At 47.6% G+C, this 22,109-nt stretch overlaps 1 protein-coding gene across 1 annotated transcript; it reads left to right on the forward strand.

Moving 5' to 3' along the window:
• Positions 1–15,123: 15,123 nt before the first annotated feature.
• Positions 15,124–21,821, forward strand: LOC119381097 (uncharacterized). The gene is made up of 3 exons (XM_037649084.2): positions 15,124–15,210; positions 17,696–18,309; positions 20,526–21,821. Exons 2-3 carry the CDS (start codon positions 17,761–17,763, stop codon positions 21,819–21,821), a joined length of 1,845 nt encoding a protein of 614 aa, XP_037505012.1. The 5' UTR covers positions 15,124–15,210; positions 17,696–17,760.
• The last annotated feature ends 288 nt before the right edge of the window (positions 21,822–22,109 follow it).

Genomic DNA, 22,109 nt, shown 5'->3' on the forward strand with positions numbered 1-22,109 from the left:
CCGTATACTCACGTCGCCTTCTGTGCGAGGTCAAGACACTTGTGAGATCATCGAACAGTCTTCTTTGTCTCATTTGCCAGCGATGCGATTGTCCAACCGTTCAAAATGAAACGGTGCCCTTCGAGAGCTCTGGGAAAACACCCGAAGACGACCGTCTGAATTTGTGGCCTTCCCCGAAAGGAGCCACCACTGCGTTGTTGCGTGATTTTGATTGGAGGATGTTAAACCCTGCATGGGAACCTTCTAGAGGCCACGTGGTAACACCTCTACGGTTGCTCGATCTCAGTCTATATATAGATTACTGTTGTTATTGCTACTACTGCCATTATTATCGTTGCTGTTTCGAAAATGTTCTTTAACGTCAAGACGTATTAGGTCTGCCAACGTACCATCTTTGATCAAAATAGGGCAGGATGTGTTTTGATAACCTCCGAGTCGTCTCTAAAACGCCAAGGACTACCGCGGACGAAGAATAAAAATGAAGGACTTATAGTCGTAAGGACTAAAATGTAGCAGGACGTTCCAAACAGCTTTGACGTTGTGAAGATGGATGTGACAGAGCCAGGCATGGGCTGGTTTAGATCGCGTACGTGACGACCCGAATTCCGCATTAAAAGCGATTTTTGTGTCTGTCCTCGCGCTTTTATCTCCTCCACGCGAACGAAGACTGACGCGAATAATTCTGTACTAAGTAGCGGAATAAGAATGCAGTGACATTCAGATCGATATGTCATTGAGAAGATGGATGCGCAATAAGTTTGTTCTGTTAATCAAACAAAACGCGTAGAACTAGACATTTCCAGTCATGTACCAGCGTACGCTATTAGAACTCATTTGTTAATTTTTGTGACGTCACACCAGAGGCAAAATTTTGTTCAGTGTCTCTCTCGCTCTCTCTCTCTCTCTCTCTCTCTCTCTCTCACACACACACACACACACACACACACACACACACACACACACACACACACACACACACACACACACACACACACACACACACACACACACACACAAACGCGCGCGCGCGCACATTCACAAAACTGAAGTAAAAGGGGTAAATATAACACTAATAAAAAATTATTGGCGCGGCCAATGTTTTCAAATGCCATTCTTTGTAGCGCCGAGCTTAGACTGCACTACAGGTACGTGGCAGCTAACAAGAAAAGCGACACGCACACATTGAGCCCTGATTGTGATAAAGTGAAGCTCGTTGCTAGGCGGCAACCAAATTAAGTTTTTTTCAGGGTCAACCAACGCTTCATGTTGCGGGAATCGGCGATCGCTCAGCTTCATTGGCTGCCATGCAAAGGGGCCGGAAATTACGAAGCTCGTAGGTTTAGAACACGCCGGATATTTATCAGGAGATGAGGTCGGCATCCTACGCACATGTTCGCTATTAGAGTGAGGGCAAATATTGTTGAAAGTAGATGTTACGTTACAGTCTTCGAAATCCGTTTTTGGTCCGTATTAGACGAACTCAAGAGCGAACGGCTGCATTTATAACTAATCCCTTCCACGTTATTTATCTGCTGTCCTTTAACAGCTTAATCTGTCCTTTAGTAACACGCTGGCTTAATCTGTCGGCAAGTTGAGCAGAAGGAATGTCTACATCGCCACAATGAGAGAATGAGCAGTGTAAGAACACTGTTGCGCGCAATAAATCTTCGTTTTCTTTTCCCCTGTGCCCATTCGCAACGTCATGTTGTCGCGGCAAAAGCTTTAATAAGTGCTCAGAACGCCTGTACGCCATTGAAGGACGTCGGGCTGCTTATCCAAATAAAGCTAGATTACAGTGATAGAAAGGAATGACATGAGTAGACCAGAACTGGAACAAACAAAAAGGTAAAGAAAATGTCTTTACAAAGCAATGTTTATTGCATTTGTAAAACAACTGTCTAGGACAGAAAGCACCCTACAGTGAGGAGGAGTGATGTGAGGGTGAGTAGGAGGGGAGAGGGTGAAGAACACCATGGTATAGCAGGGTGGGAAAGGGAAGTGAGAGTGAGGAGGAGAGAAAGGAGGAGGGGATGGCCACTGTCTCCGCTGTTTCCTCAGCCTTCGCACCATTAGTAAGTAGCTGCCCCACTTTCTTTTTTATAACATACGTAAATTCAATGAGTAGCCAGCAGACTTCAATCTTTTATAAGTGGCGCTCGGACGGTGCACTCGCCGGCTATCGTTGTAAAGCTAGATCCTCCTCTTCCCCCTTCTCAATCATCGCTTTCATCTTTCTTTCCGTTAGATTTAAAATTTTGATGCGACACATTGCCTGGATCGGCCGGTCGCGTCAGCGCAGCAGGAAAAAGAAAAATTGGGGTTTTACGTGCCAAAACAACGTTATGGTTACGAAGCACGCCGCATTGTGTGGGACTCCGGCTTAATCGTGGCTACCTAGCGTTCACCTAAATCAAAGTACACGGGCGTTTTCGCTCCATCGAAATGCAGCTGCCGTAGCATGGAATCGAACCCGTGCCCTCGCGCATAGCAGCGCAACACTGCAGCCGCTAAGCCACCATGGCGGGCACGATGTTTAGCGCCTTTCCTTGTGTATTGTTTATTGATTTTCATGCTTCGCGCATTTCCTTCCCTGTTCCTCCTCCTCCCCGCCTCCTTTTCGTGCTTTAACCACTTTCTACCAGGGGAGGGTAGCAGACCGGACGTCTGCTTGACCAGAGTGCATTTCGGCTGTCTATATTTCATCTGTATCCCTCCGCATAATTTTGCCCCTGTGCCTCACAGCAAAGCGCTTGCACTGCCCTCCTCCTCTTCTTCACCGTGTACATCTTTATCCGTGCTACTGACCGTTCATGTGCACTAATGTACAGCTGTGCTGGCAACTGTATACGTCTCTCGCGGCGCAAACATAAAATTGAAGAATAATCATAATAACAAAACGGGATGCTGCCCGGACGGTTTTGCGCTCGAATAAAGACGAATGCAGGGAAGGAAGAATGGCGCGAAGAAGAAAGCTAGGCCAGCTTGAAGCGAATGTCGCTGAAAGCTGGAAAAGTTATTCACTGACATTGGAGCACATGACTGTCGCAGTTATCAAATCTAGCTGACTCAAGTGCTCCTCCGTCCGCACAGAACAAAAAGAAATTGAAGCTTTTCATCTCAAATAAGGCGCTTGCTATGGAAATATAAAGAAATCATGCAACGAAAGTGATGTGACCATCGACGCTTCTAGCTCGCTGCTCCGACGACGTTTGTGACGCCGCTCTGCAGGCACCGCAGCTACGGGTGCACACAGAGCCGGACGCACACAGAGCGCGAGTGCAGACACGCAAAGCCTCGTTATTTACAATTGGTGCAACGACCTCTCAGGCGCGCCGGTGCTCGGCCAGGTCTTGATCGAAGTGTTTGCTTTATTACAGTGAGCATACTTGAATTTGCATGCACTAGTGTCATTAACCTCTCCTCTATATACTCACCGATTAAAACCAAGGGAATTATGAAATACGTCAGGGGAGAATAACAACTACCGTATTTACACGATTGTACGTCGACCAAGTTTATTTAAATTTCAAATCCGAAGTTGGGAGAGTCGACTTACAATCGAAACCTCAACTAGTATCGGTTGTAAGTCTAAGGTCGACTTACTATCGAAACGAACGAGAAATCAGGCACGCTGTGGCGCGGTCACGACATTATGTTTATGTTCCGGCTCTACCTGTGACATATACCGTATTTTCTCGCTTACAAGCCGCCCCTTCAGCAACGATTCGCGGAAAATTTTGTAGAAATGATCCCCGTGTATTGCCGCGAAGCTAGCTTTTCTGCATAACCGTGAAACACTGTCGTGAAGCACCTTTGCACACCTGAACTAGAGTTTTATTTTTTTTTCCGCGACATCGTAAAATAGATGTCCTTTATGACACGCGCTCGCGCTTTTTTTTGCCCTGCGATTTTACGGGGTCGACCTATATTCGAGTCGGATTACAATCGTGTAAATACGGTATACTCGTAGGCGTGCGCACAGGGGAGGGGGCGCCCCCCCCCCCCCCCCCCCGTTTGCTAATCATTTAAAGGAGGGCGTCGGTTCTGCCATACACCTTCCTTTCGGGCCTTTCACGCCATTTTTTAATGCGCAGTGTTACGGCTACGCATGCTTTTTGACGATAACAGCGACAGAGGACCGCTGATTTTTCATTCAAAGAAGGGTTTACTTCCCACCTTTTGCCCCCGGGAAGCCGGGGACCAAAGGTAGGTCGTTGTAAGAATCACTTCATCGTTTCATTTTTCATATTTGCAGCCATGGCGGAGCTTGTTTCGGTACTCGACCAACTGGGGGGCGGGGCGCTCCGATGAGACTTGCCCCCCCCCCCCCCCCCCCCCCCTTGATGGAGAACCCCGCGCACGCCTACGACTATTCTACATCATACCAGAACTTTGGCGTTAGCTGACAGCAAAGGGTTATGATTGAATCAAGGTATCGGTACGGTTAGTTGGTATTCCATATTAAGCTTGCGTACAGCGCAGGAAAAGACGAAGGGACAAAGAACCGAAAAAGACGAGCGCTGTCCTTCTTCCTTTGCCCCCGATTATACACCTCACCACGGTGAAGAGCCTTTGAGGACCGTGCTGCCCCATAACGGCATGAACGGAGCGCCGCAAAAGGTGATACACGGCGCTCGAACTGGACGAAAAAAAAAAGCACTCGACAAAATTGACGTGCACGCTGTCGCAACGTTTCCTGTTTGCATCATCTTTTACTATTTCACCCGGCAACGTTGACTACACTTCGGTGCGCGAAGTGGGCGTAAAAATAAGTGTGTCGTGAGCATTTGTTCTGCGTACGATTTTCAAAAGCTTCTTTGTGCTTCTCATATTCGGCCTATACGCGACTCTCGGGCCTATAAGTATAGGCCCATGCTTACAGTTTTCCATCATGAATGTATGCCACTGTGGTACAAGGGATATAGAAGCTCTAGACGTATTTATCCACACACCGTGTCGTACCTCTGTCGTAGCATGGTGTATATTAGATTGTACATGCATGAATGCATGACAAGAATCATCACGGCATGAATCCCTTCATTTGCATCAAAGACAAACAAGTCGATGTATGCAGTTCTTTGGTGGCTGCTTCGCGTTACATCGATTCCCAGAGTGCTTGGGATCTGCCAGATTTTAGTTGTCTTAGCTGCGTCTGCACAAGTGGGGCTCGTCTCACTCACTTAAGTCAATACCTGTGCATGCAAGGAAGCAGTTCTGTATAGCACAGCCTGGACAGGAGCGCATATGTTAGTGTGTTAGTGTGGGGCACGACGGCTAAAACAAGTTTACGGAGGATTTCACCTCTACATAATAAAATCCTTCGTCTAATTTACAACCTTCCTTACAGACATACAACGCAACATTTGTTTAGTGAACACAAAATCATGAATGTTTTCAACCTCTACAGTTACAGGCTTTTACACAACTATAGGATCGAACAAAAAAAAGTCACAGTTTCGCCGCAACGGCGAAGCAATGATTGCGATAGCAATAAATTGTAATGTAACGCGAAGAACGGAAAGCAGCTCGAAATTGCCAGCGCATCGCTCGAGCCCAAAGGACGCACGAAAAGAGCGCACACAGGACGAGCGCGAACTAATGCGTCACAGCTCGACACTTGAAGCGCACTGCTCAAACATAATGCAGGACGCACTAAACAAACGAACAGGTACACACAAGACGAGCGCGAACTAATTGTCACAGTTGTTACTTATTTCTGTTTGAACAGCGCGCTCCTTTCGCAAACGCGGCCGCTGCAGCGAGCGAAGCAAGCACCCCACCGGCCGCCCCTTCTTTCCTTGAGATAAGCGCACGAAAGCGACGACGCCCTGTAGAGCGAACAGCAACGGCGTTCGCAGGGGCGGGGCGACGATCTTTAAAGCGCGCAACACGCGCGCACGTCGCGCCATCTATGTGGCCACTAAGAAAGCGTGCTGAATTACATGGAGTATTAGTAGAACTCGTTGTTGGGCTAGTTGGTGCTATATATATACATGGAGTATATATATAGCTCGCCGTTAGCAGGCTGAGAGACGGTGCTGTCGTGGCCTAACGTCTAACGCGGCGGGCTGCAAAGCGAGAGATCGCCCGTTCGATTCCGCGCGTCGGAAAGAATTTCCTAATTATTTTTCTTTGTGGTCTTTCTATATATATATACATACTTATACATATACGGTGAATGACGGCGACGGACATTTTCCAGCCGAGACTGTCCATATAATTGCTATAGCAATAAAAAGACGTTTCTATTTTCTTTCTGCCAGCACCACAGCCTGCTGCTTCGAATTTATGTTATTGCTAAATTCTATAGTGTTGTATATCTTCGTCAGATCTTGTGTTCTGTTGCCGCTACTGCCTCTGCCTGATGTATAGGGGGGTGAGAACGTACTCAAGCGGGCAGTCGCTTTTATTCTCACCCCCTCCATCGACTTTGTACTGATGTAAATAAACGTTATTATTATTATTATTATTATTATTATTATTATTATTATTATTATTATTATTATTATTATTATTATTATTATTATTATTATTATTATTATTATTATTATGTGCTAGTGATCGCCTTGGACAATGCTGCTGATGATGGTGCAGGTGTGCTGCACCTGTTTGTTGTAGGTTGAGCCCGAAAAACGCGACGAGGCAGAGACACGTGTACTCGCTATAGATAGCCCGATGTGGTAATGACGTCGATCACGCGTAGTCGGTCTCATATATGTGAATGGCACAGGGTTCATGACGACGACGACGACATGCGGTTGAAAGTGTTTTCTTTCTGTGATCTTCCTTCTGTGTTCGTTTGCTGGGTGATATCCACACCGAATCTTGTAAATTACCAACTCCCCTAAACCACTGCGCTTTAAAAACATTAGCCGAGAACTGCACCGCCTGAGCTTCCTGCGAGTGCTTTGTCTTACTGAAACGCCACAACGTTCGTGGGGAGAGAGAGAGAGAGAGAGCACATTACGGACATGTCTCTCAAGAGTACAAACCAGGAAGAAATCCAGTCAGACTTCGTCCTTCCCTTTATTATCAATAATCTATCTTCCTCCGTTGTCTTACACAATGCACTCTGTCCGGCACGCGATGGCACTCCTCGCTTTGGTGGCGACAGCTTGTGCTGGGTTCTCCGAGCGGAAGCCATTAGCGAGGCGAGAATTGCGGGAAGCCTGCAGGCAGGCATACACTAGCACGCGAGCTAATTGCACGCGTGCCGAGTCTCCCTTCCTGTGCTGCCCGACGGCAGCCGTGAAAAAAACAAGCGCCGCGCCCTAACCGCATTAATCTACGACTTGCAAGTCAAGCAATCGGCCGCGCACAGCTCACATCTGGAGAGCGGCGCTAACGCACTTAGCGCCTGGGCGCGGTTCGTTAGACACGTGCGGGCCCCAGCCTGCCGATAGTAAGTGCAACCTGACGACCTACTAGATCTCAATATCTCACTTGTGTACACATACGCGAACATTCGCGTGCGCAGGCTTAGTGCGCAAGGAAAATACAAACGCAGCACGAACAACAGAGCTGTTTTGCTCGTCGTTTAGCGTGCGTTCATCCGGAATAAATACATCTTGCATGCAGCAGTATGCAGTCGCAGCCTCAGTCGCGCCGTTGCCAGGCTGGCGACGCTGCGACTCATTAACGCCAGCCGGATTTAAAATCTCGTGCAAACAGGACTGTCAACAACGTATGCGCATCGGTGTTATCACTGCTTTCCTACTGTTGACTGAACAGACCAACAATGGCTATATACGAATAAAAGATGGCGCGCCCAGGGTGCTTAGAACTGATAGAGACAGAAAATTAAAAATTCATTAGAAAGACAGCGCTGTTCCCCTCTTTTGTCCGTGTCGTTTTGCGCTGTTAACCATGGGTAGAAGTGATAACTATATATATTCGTGCACTGTCATTAAAGTTAAGAAGCGACGATAGATATAAATTTGCGAGCTTGGGCTCCAAGCTCGCAACTCTAAGTTCGTGTTGTCAACACATTAAGGTGAAGCGCATAAAGCGGAATGGATGGATGGATGCGAAACTTTATGAGGTGCGGAAGAGTATGTTTAAATGTAGGCGTACGTTTATGATCCCTATAGGTGGTCCAAATTGATTGGGAGTCCCACGTCTTGCAATAATATCCTAATTTTGGCATGTAAAAACACAGAACTTAATTTACAACGCATTACGATTTGTACGTGTGCTCGTTTATCTGCAGCATGACCCCCCCCCCCCCTTTTTTTTTAAAATCGTCAGCGTCTCACATAACCACGCGTGAAAGTCTAATGCGTGGTTTTCGCGGCTGCTGATTTCACGAGACGACACATCTGGCGCCAGAGCGCGTTATACCGGTAGATAAGAAACACGTACCGCATCCGGGGATTCTACATGCAACGATACAGGAAAGAAGAACAACGGCAAAAACGATCGCGCCAAAGCAATCCGTTACAGTATTTGAGGAAAACAACGATAACAGGAGAGTGGAAGGGGGCTTCTCCACGCAAGCCAAAGATCTCCACTGTCCGGAGTTCTGGCGTGTGTCGCTGATGCCACACCACCAGCCTTCAAGTTCAAACCTGCGTTCAAACCAGCGGTTGGCATAACACCTTCGTAGGCCTGTATGTGTGTATGAGAGAGAGAGAGAGAGAGAGAGAGAGAGAGAGAAGGATGAGTGGGACAATGTGTACGGAGCGGCCGCTTCGGAATTAATAGCACTCACCTGCTGCGCTGAGTGAGCACTTTCTCTCTGCTCACTCTCGGATTTCTCCTCATGCGAAAGCGACGAACCAGATCGAAGAAGGATCGCAAGAGTAAGGAGTATTAGGAGGAGAAAGGACAAACACGCACACACACAAACCTACGCGAGGCGTCGTGTTCGTCCTTTATGCAACTTCCATTAATCAAATCCTTACACCCCTTATCCGCACGGTTGGTCATCTTCGCGCGAGTGCCGGTGCGTGCGCTTACAATACCTAACCGCGAACGCCTATATAGGGGGGCCGTTTTCTCCCGCATGCCTCGTGTTTTCAGGTGCGAGCGCCTCTGTTATTGTTAGCGAATTGTTCGAACGTGGTGCCGCAGTTAATCACCCGCAGAAGCCGCAGCGGAGGTTCCTATATTCATTCTCTCTCTTTCACGTGCGAATGACCGCGCGGTGCCGTCGTCCGAAGCACCAGTGCCCGGCATCGAAAATGAGAAATAACAGAAGGGGATCGAAGCGGAGAACTTCGATAATGAAAACGAAAAAAGAAAAAAAAAATCTGGCGGGGAGCGCATTTATCGTCGGCTGTCGTGAATGGCAAGAACGGACTGCGGCGAGAAATCACCGCGACCGTGAGCGTATATGCGCTAATATTTCTGTCGCTCCTGGCATGGCATGCATTATATGGGACTATGAGAAGAACGGCTGAGGGATATTTTTGTTAGCTCGCGAGGCGCAGGAGGCCGGAGTTCTTGCCTATTGGTGGGACGGAAATGCACGGAGCGTTGCGCGCATTAATGACGACGCATAATTAAGCGAAGACTTAAGCGAGAGCCGATTATAATTGGGAACCTTGATGATGAGATCACTCCTGAAGGACCGAACGAGAATTCGGTCCTTCAGGAGTGAGCCATCTCCTGCTCCATCTCCCGCTCTAGGGCTGTTGGCGGTGGGAAGCTTTTTTGGGCGCCTTCTGTTAATCCAGGCATTATGATAATGCACGAGCGGACTACATGATGAATTCCTCTGGATTAACGGAAAATAAGAAGGCCGCGCAGTCGTGGCTAATAACGTAAATGCGAGCTGCGCGTTTTTATATTCGCTGTTTTATTCAGTGAACAAGCAAGGAAACCAGGTCATTAACGTGATTAACGAAGAACGTGGTCGAGGGAGCGAGGGCGGATTAACAAATGCATGAAACGAAGAAACTTATATCCTTAAAAAAACTGGCAGACTAGGAGATATCCTTCATAGTTTCGTCAACAACGCAAAGAGAAATTTAGTTCCGGTTCATTGGTGGTGCCTTCTTGAAATGGTCGTTATGTTATCTGGAACATTTAGCTTAGTTTGCATTGCACTATTTCATACCTCCGATAGCTTTCAGTTCATTCCTAGTTATCTGTATAGAAGCGAGTGTAAGAAGATGACTTTTAAGGGCTCGCTTTTCTTTGTTAGACACAATAATAATGAGAACAGACAATAATGTCAAGGAAAGTATGGGGATGTTATTTGTAGCAATTAGGATATAAATGTGAAGAAAGTAAAGTGGACGAAAAGATAACTTGCCGCCGGCAGTGACCGAACCTGCGACCTTCGAATAACGCGTCCGATGCTCTACCACTGAGCTACGGCGGCGGTCATCCTACCGTTCACTTTTGTATGGGTATATGTGTGCATTTAAACCTAGGAGTGTTAGTCAGCGCCAGTCGCAGCCATGGCGGCGAGTGTGGAACACTCTTTTTCTGCCTGTTGGCGTCACGTAGCACGTGATCTTTTTTTTTTTTTACGAGCTGGAAGGCATCAAGTCTGCCAGAACGAGACGCTCGCTATGAACGAAGGAAAGAAGATGACTTCTAAGGGCTCGTTTTTCTTTGTTATACCCGTGTCACACGGGCGTGCAAGAAGTCTTTTACGTAAGCGGTCTTTTACTATGTTGAAAGACTTTTTATGAAGAGGCGTTCCCTCGCAGTCACACGACACCGACGATCTCTTTTTAGGGGTTCCTTCCGAATGCGCTAACGAAATAGTGGCGCTCACTTTCAAAACAGAACCAGCGAAAAGAAAATTATGCATCTCAATACAAGATGTCCAAATTTATTGTATGGCACTTTTGTGGGCGTCTGTTTTCCTTGTTAGCGCTCTTGTCTACCTCGCCATGGATGATCGTACGGAGGAAAAAAAAAATCACACCATCTCCCGCTAAAGGGGACCATGAGGCGATGCGAAGCAGAGCCCGCGTTTCAGAGGGGGAAAGGCGAGAGGGGAAGTGGAGAGGGGGAGGGGAGAGAGGATGTGGGGAGGATTTGCGCATGCGCATTACGGATGGTCACGCCGCACACCACCACCAACGGATTAAACTCCACTATAAGATGCTTCACATCTAAAAAGTGACAATTGCAAGTCTTGTAGCGTACCATCTATCTTTGGAAAACGAGGCAGACGCGGCGGGACACGTGCAGGTTATCCTCCCATAGCCTAATTAATGTCCAGATGTCTGTCTCAGACCACTGTACCCGGGGCTTCTTTTTTTTTCTTGGGCTGATTGCACACCGGCGTTCCCTTTCCGCGCTCACTCGCGTCCATGGCTGTGTTCCAATTCTGGACAGCATCGTAGACAGTCTACGCTGACAGCTTAGAAGACAGCATCGAGGTCATGTTGTCCGACAAATGGAACGCGTCTAGAAGACGTCTACGCGACGTGATGCCACCTCGCGTCGAGAAGAGAAAGCTAAGAAAAACAAACGTAAATGTTCTTTCTTTAGCCTCTTTCGTGTTCAAACCTATGAAAAAATTAACGTAGCTTACATTGAGCGCCTGGAAAAGCGCCTACTGGTGTACAGACGACCATACCGGCGAGATCCGAGCTACGCGAGCATTGCGCTGAGCCGCCATCTTGTTTGGACAGCAAAGTAGCCTGCATAGTTTTTGTCTTTCTCGAAGCTGTCTACGTGAGAATTGGAATGGGACTTAAGATGGCCGCTGTCCACTTAGCTGTCTATTTAGCCGTCTACGGTGAGTATTGGAACACACCTCAGGCTAGCGTCTGTGCGGGCGGCCATAACCCTAACCCGTTCGCCCTGTTTACGAGAGTACACAAAAAATAAAGTTTAAATGGTTTTCTTACGCTGCTTACGACGAATGAAATTTATTTTTATGGTGAGCCCAAGTGACACAGAAATAAAGAGTTGCCGATTTTTTTCATCACTTCATAAATGCTGACGCCCACTGGTTTTGGTGCAGTTTTGGTGCAATGTTGTTATTGTTCGCAAGCACAAACCATAGAGCATTTTTTCACAGAATGTCGCAGATATCAACATCTAAGGCAAAGATTTCTTGAACCTCCTTTCCAAAAACTTGGGCTTGAGCTTTCCGTAACGGCATTACTCTCCCTGGGGGCGTCGGCACTGGGTCACTGCAACAGGGACATATGTGAGGCAGTAATTAACTATATAAACGAATCAAAAAGACTGACATGCTAATATTTCTAGTACACACTTATTTTATTTATTTCATTTATTGTTAATTATTTATTTAATGCTTTTATTTAACTAACTTTTTCTATTCCTTTTTTTTCTATCTCTTTAGCATTCAATTGGGAAACCGCGAACACAAATAACATTTTCGCTTACCCAAAATTATCTCTTTAGAATCATCCTTTTTTTTTTCTTCCCCCCCCCCCCCCCATTTTTTTTTTACACTCACACATCCTACTGCCGCACGATTCGTGGCCGATACCCCGTGGTGGGTTGTGCCATTCCTCTAGGATCAACCAACCAACCAACCAATCAGATGGAGCCATGAGTCTGAGTGAGTCCGAATGAGTAATATTTTGGTGAGTTTGAGTCCGCGTGAGTCCGGTTGAGAAAAACTAATGAGTCTGTGTCCGAATGAGTCCGATTGAGGGAAATTTCAGTGAGTATGAGTTCGAGTGAGCCCTAAATGCAAAACATATTTCTTGAGTGAGTATGAGTGAGCTCCAGATTTTTTGCCGACCTATGGTCCCATCTAATGAACGTTAGCATTACTATCAGCCTTATGTCGGCTCACGTTTATACTCACGTCTACTCACACATACTTCAACGCACTAGCGTCCATAGGCCAGCTCAATATTTATTGATCAGAGGTATGAGTTACGAAGGGAGGAGGGGAGGGGCCTTGACCTATGCGCGCAAACTCTTCCGCGGGAAGAAGAAGAAGAAGAAGAAGAAGATGCTTTTAATGAGAAGAAGGAGGAGAGGTCGGCCTGGAAAGCGGGTTTCTAGCCTGCTACTCCTCACGGGGGTAAGGGGAAAGGGGAAAGAAAGAGAAAGAGGGAGGTGTGATGATAGGCGACGATGGTATGGCACAATGAGTCACTGTACATACTGTTTTGCACGGGGACAGGGCACGCGCCAAAGTCTTTATGCCGCACATGCTCTAAAGACGAGTATCTAAACCTGTATCACTTAGAAATCTCAATAGGCACTTTATACTTTGTTGGGCCTGGTCTGCATGCTCCCAAGCACCCAAAAGCTTCTCCTCCGAAAAAGGTCGGGAGTCCAGACGATCTACGACGCACTTAAGTGATTGTCTTTCGGTCGCGTACTGAGGGCACACGCACAGGATGTGGTGAATAGGCTCAGAGTGGGTGAATAGTCCGCGGGAAGTTCTTCATAAAAATATCTCGTCGGAGTAATCTCTTTCGATAAAACTGTCCTTACTAAATGGGAGCAACTGGCAACTCGTGTATGAAGGTACGAGATCAAAAGGTGCTATGTAGAGCACCGATTGTGCGAGATATTGGTGTTAAAGAGCATTGACGCCATGGTTGAAAAAGCTAATTATACGCTAACGGACTCATGAGTCGACTCACTCAGACTCACTCGGACTCAGGTCGAGCCGTGAGTCTGAATCAGTCCGAGTGAGTAAGATTTTGGGGAGTTTGAGTCCGACTCAGTCCGGTTGAGAAAAACTAATGAGTCTGAGCCCGAGTGAGTCCGGTTGAGGCAAATTTGGTGAGTCTGAGTCCGAGTGAGCCCGAAGGGCAAGATATATTTCATGAGTGAGTCTGAGTGAGTTCCAGACTTTTTTGCCGACCTATGACTATGAGTGTGTAGGGTTCCGAGTAATTTATACCACCCTGGGTTTCTTCAACGTGTACTGACATCGCACAGTATACGGGCCTCTAACATTTCTATTCCATCGAAGTGTGACCACTGCTAGCGGGATCGAATCCGCGTCTTTCGCGTCAGAGAGAAGGTACATAATTATCACTTGTTCGTAGAGTGAACTAGAACGTATTCGTAGCATTACAGTTTTATAATATTTCGCTGCGTGTTGGAACTAGGCTCGTGTGGATATACCTGTTTTATGAATGAAATGGGCGATAGCGCGGAAAGAGCGGGCCTTAAATAGCGGCCACTTTCTTTTGGTACAGCTACCAGTTCTAAGGATCTAAATCTACATCTACTTCCCGCGTCATCCGAACCAGCTGTAACTAATCTTGCAGAACACCGGAACAATCTATTCTTTTGGCGCGGAGTCTTCTTTCAAATCAGAAAACATTCTTAAACTTTTTAGACCTTTTATAAGCACAAGGCTGGTCTTGCTTCCTTTACGCTGTGCCCATTCTGTGGCTAAGACGAGGCAATTTATCTTTCTTTTTTACTTATTCTATCGCTGGTTCGCATATACAAGAAGAAACACTTGAAAACTAATGTTTAGGCAAATTGGAGTGAATTTTTCAATCTCCTATATTCCTTACTTGGTCATTGTAACAGTGAGCTTGACGTTTACCGCACGAATAATAAGTGAGAGGGACGAGGGCAGACTTTGTTGCTTATTCGTGCTATATCCTCCAAGTATAATGGACGATCGACTAGTCCAAACCACTACCCTTCTCAATGTAACGTGAATGCTTGCTCAACAAGTGAAAAACTAATAGTAGCTTCAAGCAATCAAGATAGTACTTGATGTTTTTTCTTCTATTGCTTTGCACTACTGCGCTTCGTGTGCAAATATTCTACACGTTTCTAGTTACAACTAAATGCTTTCTACTCGGTGAAAACATTGATTGACGCCGACCGAGGTGAAATATATTTACTGACGTTTCGTTATGTACTGACGATTGTGAACAAGGCTCCCGTGTCGGAGCCGAAACATAATTAAACATTTTTTATTTTGGTCGGCGTCCATAAATGTTTCCACCAATGCTTCATCCCGACCAGACACAATTTCGTTATCAGACCCTCGACTTCACGCTTTCTCCTCATACCATTCGATAGTCTAGGTACCCACTATGTCCCGTAGTGGGCATAGTGGGTACGGGCCATCTACAATCGAAAAGCAAGCAAACAAACACGAGCTCAGCGTTGGTCCAGCGCCGAGAAAGTCGAAGTGTCGCATGTCGCGAGGCTCGCCCAGGTGGTTCCAAGAGGTCGGCCAATGTAGCGAAAACGCAGCCAAAAACAACGACCCGTTCCCACAAGCCATGAGGTTTCCGCGGCTCCATCGAGGCGCCGGACACAACGTCGTAAGCTGTAAGTGCGCCGCCACGCCGTCTCTGTGTCCACCCGAACATTCTGTAGCCCTAGTGCCTCCTCCCCGTGCTCTAGTGTTAGAGCCGTAGCTACATCAGGGAGGCCGTACTGAGCCTGTCTTAGGCATTCGCGGATAAATTACGCGTGAGTCCGCCGTCCGATATGCTCGATCATGTGCAAAACCGTGTAGCCTGAATTGTATGTAGTAATTGACTTTACTTCCAGTGTTACTGCACTTAAGGATAGCTTGGGGTAAGATTCATTAAGCACACGCAGAAAAAACGTGAGGTTAGAAGGGCGTTTCAAAATATTTTACGGTGTGGTTAAAATAGACAGGGAAACTTACTTTTTACCCCCTCATTTCATATCTCATAGAAGCGACCACTCGTTAAGAATAAGAGAAATTATTTGCAGAACAAACCGTCTTTCAGCACTCGTTTTTCCCTACTCACGGTAACTCTGAGGGATCAGCTACCGTAGAAAATTGCTGATTGTCGCACTGAAGCGTCGTTCAGAGCATTACTGTCGAATGTGTAACGGCATTAACTCTTTTTTTTTCTCCCTTAGTTTCTTTGTTGTGGTAATTTTGTTTTCTCAGTTGTCTATTTGTACGAGCATATGTAACCCTGTGTATTCCCCCTGAAATAATGCCTTCGGGCGCTGCAGGTACTCGAAATAAATAAATAAATAAATAAATAAATAAATAAATAAATAAATAAATAAATAAATAAATAAATAAAAAAGAAATTCGATTGTGTTTAAGCTACGGAAGTGCCGCGCTTGCGAACAACACTCGACCGTCTGTTCCTAGGAATATTTTATAACGGAAGGCATTTAAGCGAATTTACTAGTGACGATGAAAAGCAGATGAACTAACCGATAAAAAAAGCGATTTTTTTTCTGGAACAATGCAGCCTTGAATGGAGATTGATGTTATTACGCTGGGTCTTCTAGTTTGCGTTTGGGCTGTCTGAAAGTTAAAGCGAACATGAGGCATTAATATAGCTCTATCGCGTTGAAGTTAAAAGTGAAGTAGTTCTTTAAATGCCAGGTGTTTCGAGCACGATCGAAAGTACATCTGATGAATTGTTACCCTCCATCTCCTTTCCGGACACGTTATGTCTGAGCAATAACAACTTGTTCAATTATAATCTGACTATTGGCACAAAAACTTACGTGCCGTGATAGCTAAGTGGCCAAGTGTCTAAAATGTAGCGTTTCTGAAAACGAGCTTGCGATTTCGATGCCGATGAAGGTTGACTGAAAGCAAGAGCACTCGCGCACCGTGCATTAAGTGCCCGTTATAAAGAAACCATACATTGGGAATTGATGAGGAGTCCCCCAAAACAACGTGCGTCGTAACCGGTTTGTCAATTTGACATGTAAAACCTCAGAATGGGCATTGGCTGTGATAAAACTGGATTATTCTCCTGTTGCACTGATCGCTTATGCGGTAACTTGGCTATAACACCAATAACCCCCCCCCCCCCCTTTAACGTAATGTTGCACTCAGGGGGGCATTAAGAATGAATACATGAATTATGACAGCTAATAGTGGACGTCATATCACCATTTATTACTGTTTACATGAGTTCTGGTAAAGGAACATATTAGCAACACCTGCGCAGTTTATAAGCAAGTATTAAACTCCCGATTGTCACGTTTAGGTTCTCCGCCAGCTGTAAGGCACCAAATTTTAGTTGCAGGTATACGAATAAACATGGCGCGGTCAATATTTTTTGTTAAGCTGAAGCACTATATTTTAAATGTCAAGGGTCGTTCTCGCAAACATTTCTTAATATATGAGTGCATGAATACAAGCTCCGTAGATACGAGTAACAGGAATTCGACCTTTTTTTTTTGGTTAGTATATGCTCGTAGATATGCACTCAAGAACACAGATGCAAAATTCAATCACAATGAAGGCTATGTAATGTTTCTAGCATGGTGTACGTTGACGCAATAGTGAGAGAATATAAAAGTTTCCAGCCATGGCCCTAACAGTGGTCCTAGCCATATTGCTATCCGAATAGCACCAAGCCTTTATATGGTGGCCCGCCGATAAGTTATGCGTCACGCGGGTCAGCGCCTGTATAGTCGGGATCGCGTTTCATTTTTGGCTGCCCGTACACCACCCAGAGCAAGAACAATCTCCATTAGGTCAAAAAGATCAACAACGCTGCAATGACCAATGGTCGACGGAATGCTGGTAACACGTATTTAGAACGGTCAAAAACGGTGTAAAAACTTTCACTTTAACGTTCCTTTAGCGTCTATTGAAAGTTATAAAGGAAATTCGAATCGGTCATCGGTGGCCAATGCTCGACGGATTCTTGGTTGCTAGTATACAGGACGTTTAAAAACGGTGTAACAACTTTCAATTTACCGTCGGTAGGTTATGTCAACTTTTTCCAATAAAATGTCTATTGACGGTTGGTGCATATTTTTGTAAGAGTTAACCACGCGACGCGTTCACTGTTTGCAGTTTCCAGAGCTGTCGCAGCCGACCCAGTCTGAGGAGGTGGCAGGTCATACCCGGGCGGCGGCAGCATGAACGAGATCGCGCCGCCGCCGAAGTACCGGCTCAACCTGCGCGTGGTGCTCATGTCGGTGCTCATCTGGATGGGCACCTTCCTCGTTTTTGCCGCGATATCGGTCACCCTCGCCATCACCACAAATGCAATGTACTTTCTCTTCATCATCATGGGGTTGGTGGTGTCGACGTTTGCGATGGCCTTCTACAAACCCGAGGGACCGTGGGAGCCCCTGATGCCGTACAGCCGGCTCTGCGAGCCCAGGCTCGAGACTCACGCACCCGTGTACGTGGAAGAGAAGTCGGCCGTCTACCCGCCTTCGCCGTCGGTCAAGAGCGTCACACGCTCGGACCCTTGGCTTTGCACCAGCGCCAAGACCACGCTGCGCGGCTCTTTCTCGTCCCCACGGCTGCGCGCGCAGGTCGACGACACGTGGCCTGCGGCTGCGGCACCGCCACGCAACACGACGGCTCGCCTTCCATCGGGCTTCCTGCCTCTGGCGCCCGCGGCCGTGGTGCGCAGTCAGTCGACGACGACCCTCGACAGCCCCAGCCAGTGCGAGCAGGTGCGCGAAGCGAGAATGACGCCTTATATCCTTTGCTACCTTCCATAAGTTATAAGGAGCACAGCGCCGTGTACAATGCAGTTTTTTTTAATAGAGAACATAAACATCCTGCTATGCTATCTTGTACGTTCTTTTTTTTTAACACGAAAGTGTTTTATGCCGGGGTCCACCACGGCTCCACTGACGCATTTCCGTCACGGATATGACGTTGTAAAATATAAAGACTAACATATGGCAAAGAAAAAACTGTAAGAAAAAGTTCCGTTTCTGGGAGTCGAACTTACGACCTCACGATCGCCAGCGCGCAGCGCGAAACGACTCCGCCACAGACGGCATGTTCTCTGCTATGCTAACGGCGAGTTATTTATGTACACCATTCGCCGGTGGCGGTACTCAGAGATTGGCGGTACGGCGTGTTTTCGTTATTACTAGCGAGATGGCGCGAAGGGCTCGAAGAGCGCGCTTTAAAAGTCGTGCCCCACGCGGATTAGCGCGCCCCTCGACAGGGCGTGGTCGCTCGTGCGGGCGCTTATCTCGTGATCTCGGTGGTTTGTACGTCTTGCGCTCTGCCTGCAAGTTTCCGTTGAGAGCACGAAGGTCACCTCGCTCACTGTAGCGGCCGCTTTTGCGAAAGGAGCGCGCTACTCACACAGAAATAAGTTACAGCTGTGACAGTTCGCGCTCATCCTGTGTATGTTCGTTCCGCGCGTCCTTTCTGCTTGAGCAGCGCATTGCAAGTTTCGAGCGACGTGCCGTTCTTTGCGTAACATTATAATTTGATGCTGTAGCATTCATTCCTTCACGCTTGGGGCGAACGAATGCACAACAAACGCTCAACTACGTCTGTGAAGACACGTTTCACTTTCGTGTTATACCGATTCCTATGACAGAGGGATCAGCCATGTTTTTTTCTTTTGCTGCGTAGCGCAGCATTTCGAAGCGCTTGAAGGAAACTACTTGGTGAGCGAAGGAGGGAATTTACTAAGTAAGAATGTTCCTCGAAACAAACACAAAATAAATATTACATATGTGTGCAACCATAAAACTACCTGCGCTTGGTCGACAAGATTGCCTTACACTGGCTTGCGATAGCCAGTACGGTAAAAGGGTGTGCTACTGGTCGGGCTTGTTTTTCCTAATAGCGACCAATTAAGGAGTTTTGAGGCTGAAATAATATGCAGAATGTGGCACGCGACAGCATATTCACAGTTAGCCCTGTAATGACCTAGCGGAGTTCTACATCAAGAACAATTAGAACATTCTCAGTTACTTCGGGCCATGACCATGGAGTGTATATTTGAAGAAATAAACAAACACCTGGTATTTGAGTTGCAACTTCAATACTAGACTAGGTATTCTATTTTAAATTAGCTTGCAGAACTATCTACAAATGGGAACCCTCTTCAGCCCACCGAAAGTACTGCTTTACAGGCTTTGCTTACATTTCGCATGTATAGATCCAAACTTGGAGGTGTAAAAACAGCGTAGCCTATGTGATACATGGGGCATTAAAGGTTAAAACGGTGCGAAGTTAACTAGATTAAGCCCGGTAAGAGGACGGGCGACACAACGCTGACCTTCAGCTTTCGATTTCAAATTGCGATGCTTCCTTGTGCATACCCCTTTGCGACACGGCGTCCTCGTTTGGGGACACGAACTTCAGAGGCGCGTCCCCCGCCGCGTGTTTCTTAAAATGTTCTTGAAACTCAGTGTGCACATTCGTGCACGCTCCCTGATTGGATGACTAGTGGTCATTTAACTTCATTGTCCTGCGTATTGCTGCAGAGGATAACTTTGCTGGAGACACTACCATGTTAGACGATCGTTCGATGTGCCGCGTTCCAGGACCAACGTCAAGAGTATTTTTTTTCTCCGCTCAAAACGAATACAACCAAAAAAGAATGTGTGCATGCTATTCGGGCCTAATAGTTGATTCTTTTTATGCAAGTATTGAAGCTGACTGATGGCAGAATAATTAGATAATTAGTTACACGCGAATTAACATCAATTACTCAAACTCACACAAAGCAACACATTCGTTCGTTTTCTTTCCTGGAATGTAATACTGAGTGCCTTCGAATCATGCCATGCGAATTTGACGCATTTGCAGACAGTGAATCATAATGCGTGTCTGAAGGGGATACAGTAAGTTTCCACGAGCTCAAGAAAGGACAAGAAAGAGCACATCCTTGTGCATGATTACGCCTTTTTTGCAGGTGACGAAGGTGAGCTGTCACCAGCCGTACGGCTGCTACGAGAGCCGCGTGCTACGAACGACGTACGAAGAGTTCCACAGGGTGAGCGATAACATCGAGACCATCGAGTGCATCGAGAGGTCAGAGGTGGTGACCACGGAGACTGCTGCCGCTCCGAGTCCCGAGCCGCCCTCGACGACGATCCAGATGGAGGAGCCGGTCGAGCCAGCTATGCCCGAGAAGAAGAAACGGCGTCTTCTGTGGAACATCTTCAGTCGGAGCGACGACAAGACCGTCGTCAAGGAGTTTCCCGTGAACAAAAGCGAGGACAGCGAATCCAAGGCGGGCCTCCTGGATGAAGAGCCCTCTGCGCCGACAGATACGCCGTACTTCTCGAAGGGACCGAGAGGCATCGCCGACTCACCGGAGTTCTCCAAGGTGGTCGCCAACATCGAGCGAAACATCCACGAGGCGACCAACCCTTACGGCATCTTGCACAAGCCTAAGGCGGATGACGTGGCCGCGGCCTCTCAGAGGAAGTCGACCCACGAGAGGAAGACTACTAAGAAAAGTACGTCCAAAGGTGAACAAGCCCTGGCAGTTCGCCACGGCAATGCTCCCGAACTGGAGCAGACTGCCGCAGCCAAGGTCATGGGCATACTGAACTCGTCGGAGTCCAGCCCGTCATCTTGCGGAGACAGCGGCGCCGCCGCCTCTGGCCTTCCCTCCTTCTGGAAAGAACCGACGTCCCCGCTGCCTGATGACCCTTCTCCAGGAAGCAGCAGCCCCATGGTGAGCGGACCGGCGTCGTCGGGGTTGTCTTCCGGCGGAAGCCGCATATCGCTGGTCGGCTCCACGCCCCCCAAGGACGCGGACCAGCAGTACCTGACCGAGGGGTTTTTCAAGTCGCGCTCCAGCTGGGACGAGCGATCGCATCCGGACTCGACGACGCCATTCCGGTCGAACAACGCGATCGAAGGCAGCGTCAGCCAGACCAGCAGCCAACGCACCGCAGCATCTAAGATGGCCGCCTCTGCCGCGCGCTCTGAGGAAAAGGAGATCTGGGCCTCACCGAGCTGGAGTCCGGCGAGGAACAGCAGCAACGCGGGCGGCGAGAAGGCGAGCCAGACGTCGCTGCGCGACTACTGTCCGCAATCCAGCGGGGACGACCACTTCCGGACGTCGCCGCTTGTGAAGGCCAACCTGGTGGAGGTGACCGTCATCAACAACCCGCCACTGAATGACAAGGGTGCCGGAGGCAGCAGGTGCGCTCTCCAGAGCGCAGAAGGTGGTGCGGAGAAGGCCCCAGCCTTCTAAGTACGTGCAGGCAACGAGCAAGACCAACGAGACAGGAGTGCAGATGGTGACGGGCGACGGTGACAACAGCCCCAACAAGAAGTCGAAGAAGAAGAAGTTAAAGCTGCTGCCACGGTTCCTCAGGGTAAAGAAGAAGAAGTGAGTGACGCTTCAGGGCCACGGTGATCATTGCACATTGCGCAAGTGCTGACGGCCAGACTCTTTTTTTTTGTACTACGCTGTTGCGCGGCTGGGTGTGGAGGCAAGAGAGCTTGTGGACTGGTTTTGTTTGAGCGCATCAGAGAAACT

This window comes from Rhipicephalus sanguineus, chromosome 2 (genome assembly GCF_013339695.2).
Source record: "Rhipicephalus sanguineus isolate Rsan-2018 chromosome 2, BIME_Rsan_1.4, whole genome shotgun sequence".
Lineage (NCBI taxonomy): Eukaryota > Metazoa > Arthropoda > Arachnida > Ixodida > Ixodidae > Rhipicephalus > Rhipicephalus sanguineus.

Bases quoted from the DNA above. Each gene is read 5' to 3' on its own strand.
- LOC119381097 (XM_037649084.2), top strand. From the start codon at position 17,761: ATGAACGAGATCGCGCCGCCGCCGAAGTACCGGCTCAACCTGCGCGTG. The intron at 18,310-20,525 runs GTGCGCGAAGCG...CCTTTTTTGCAG, and splicing joins GCCCCAGCCAGTGCGAGCAG to GTGACGAAGGTGAGCTGTCA.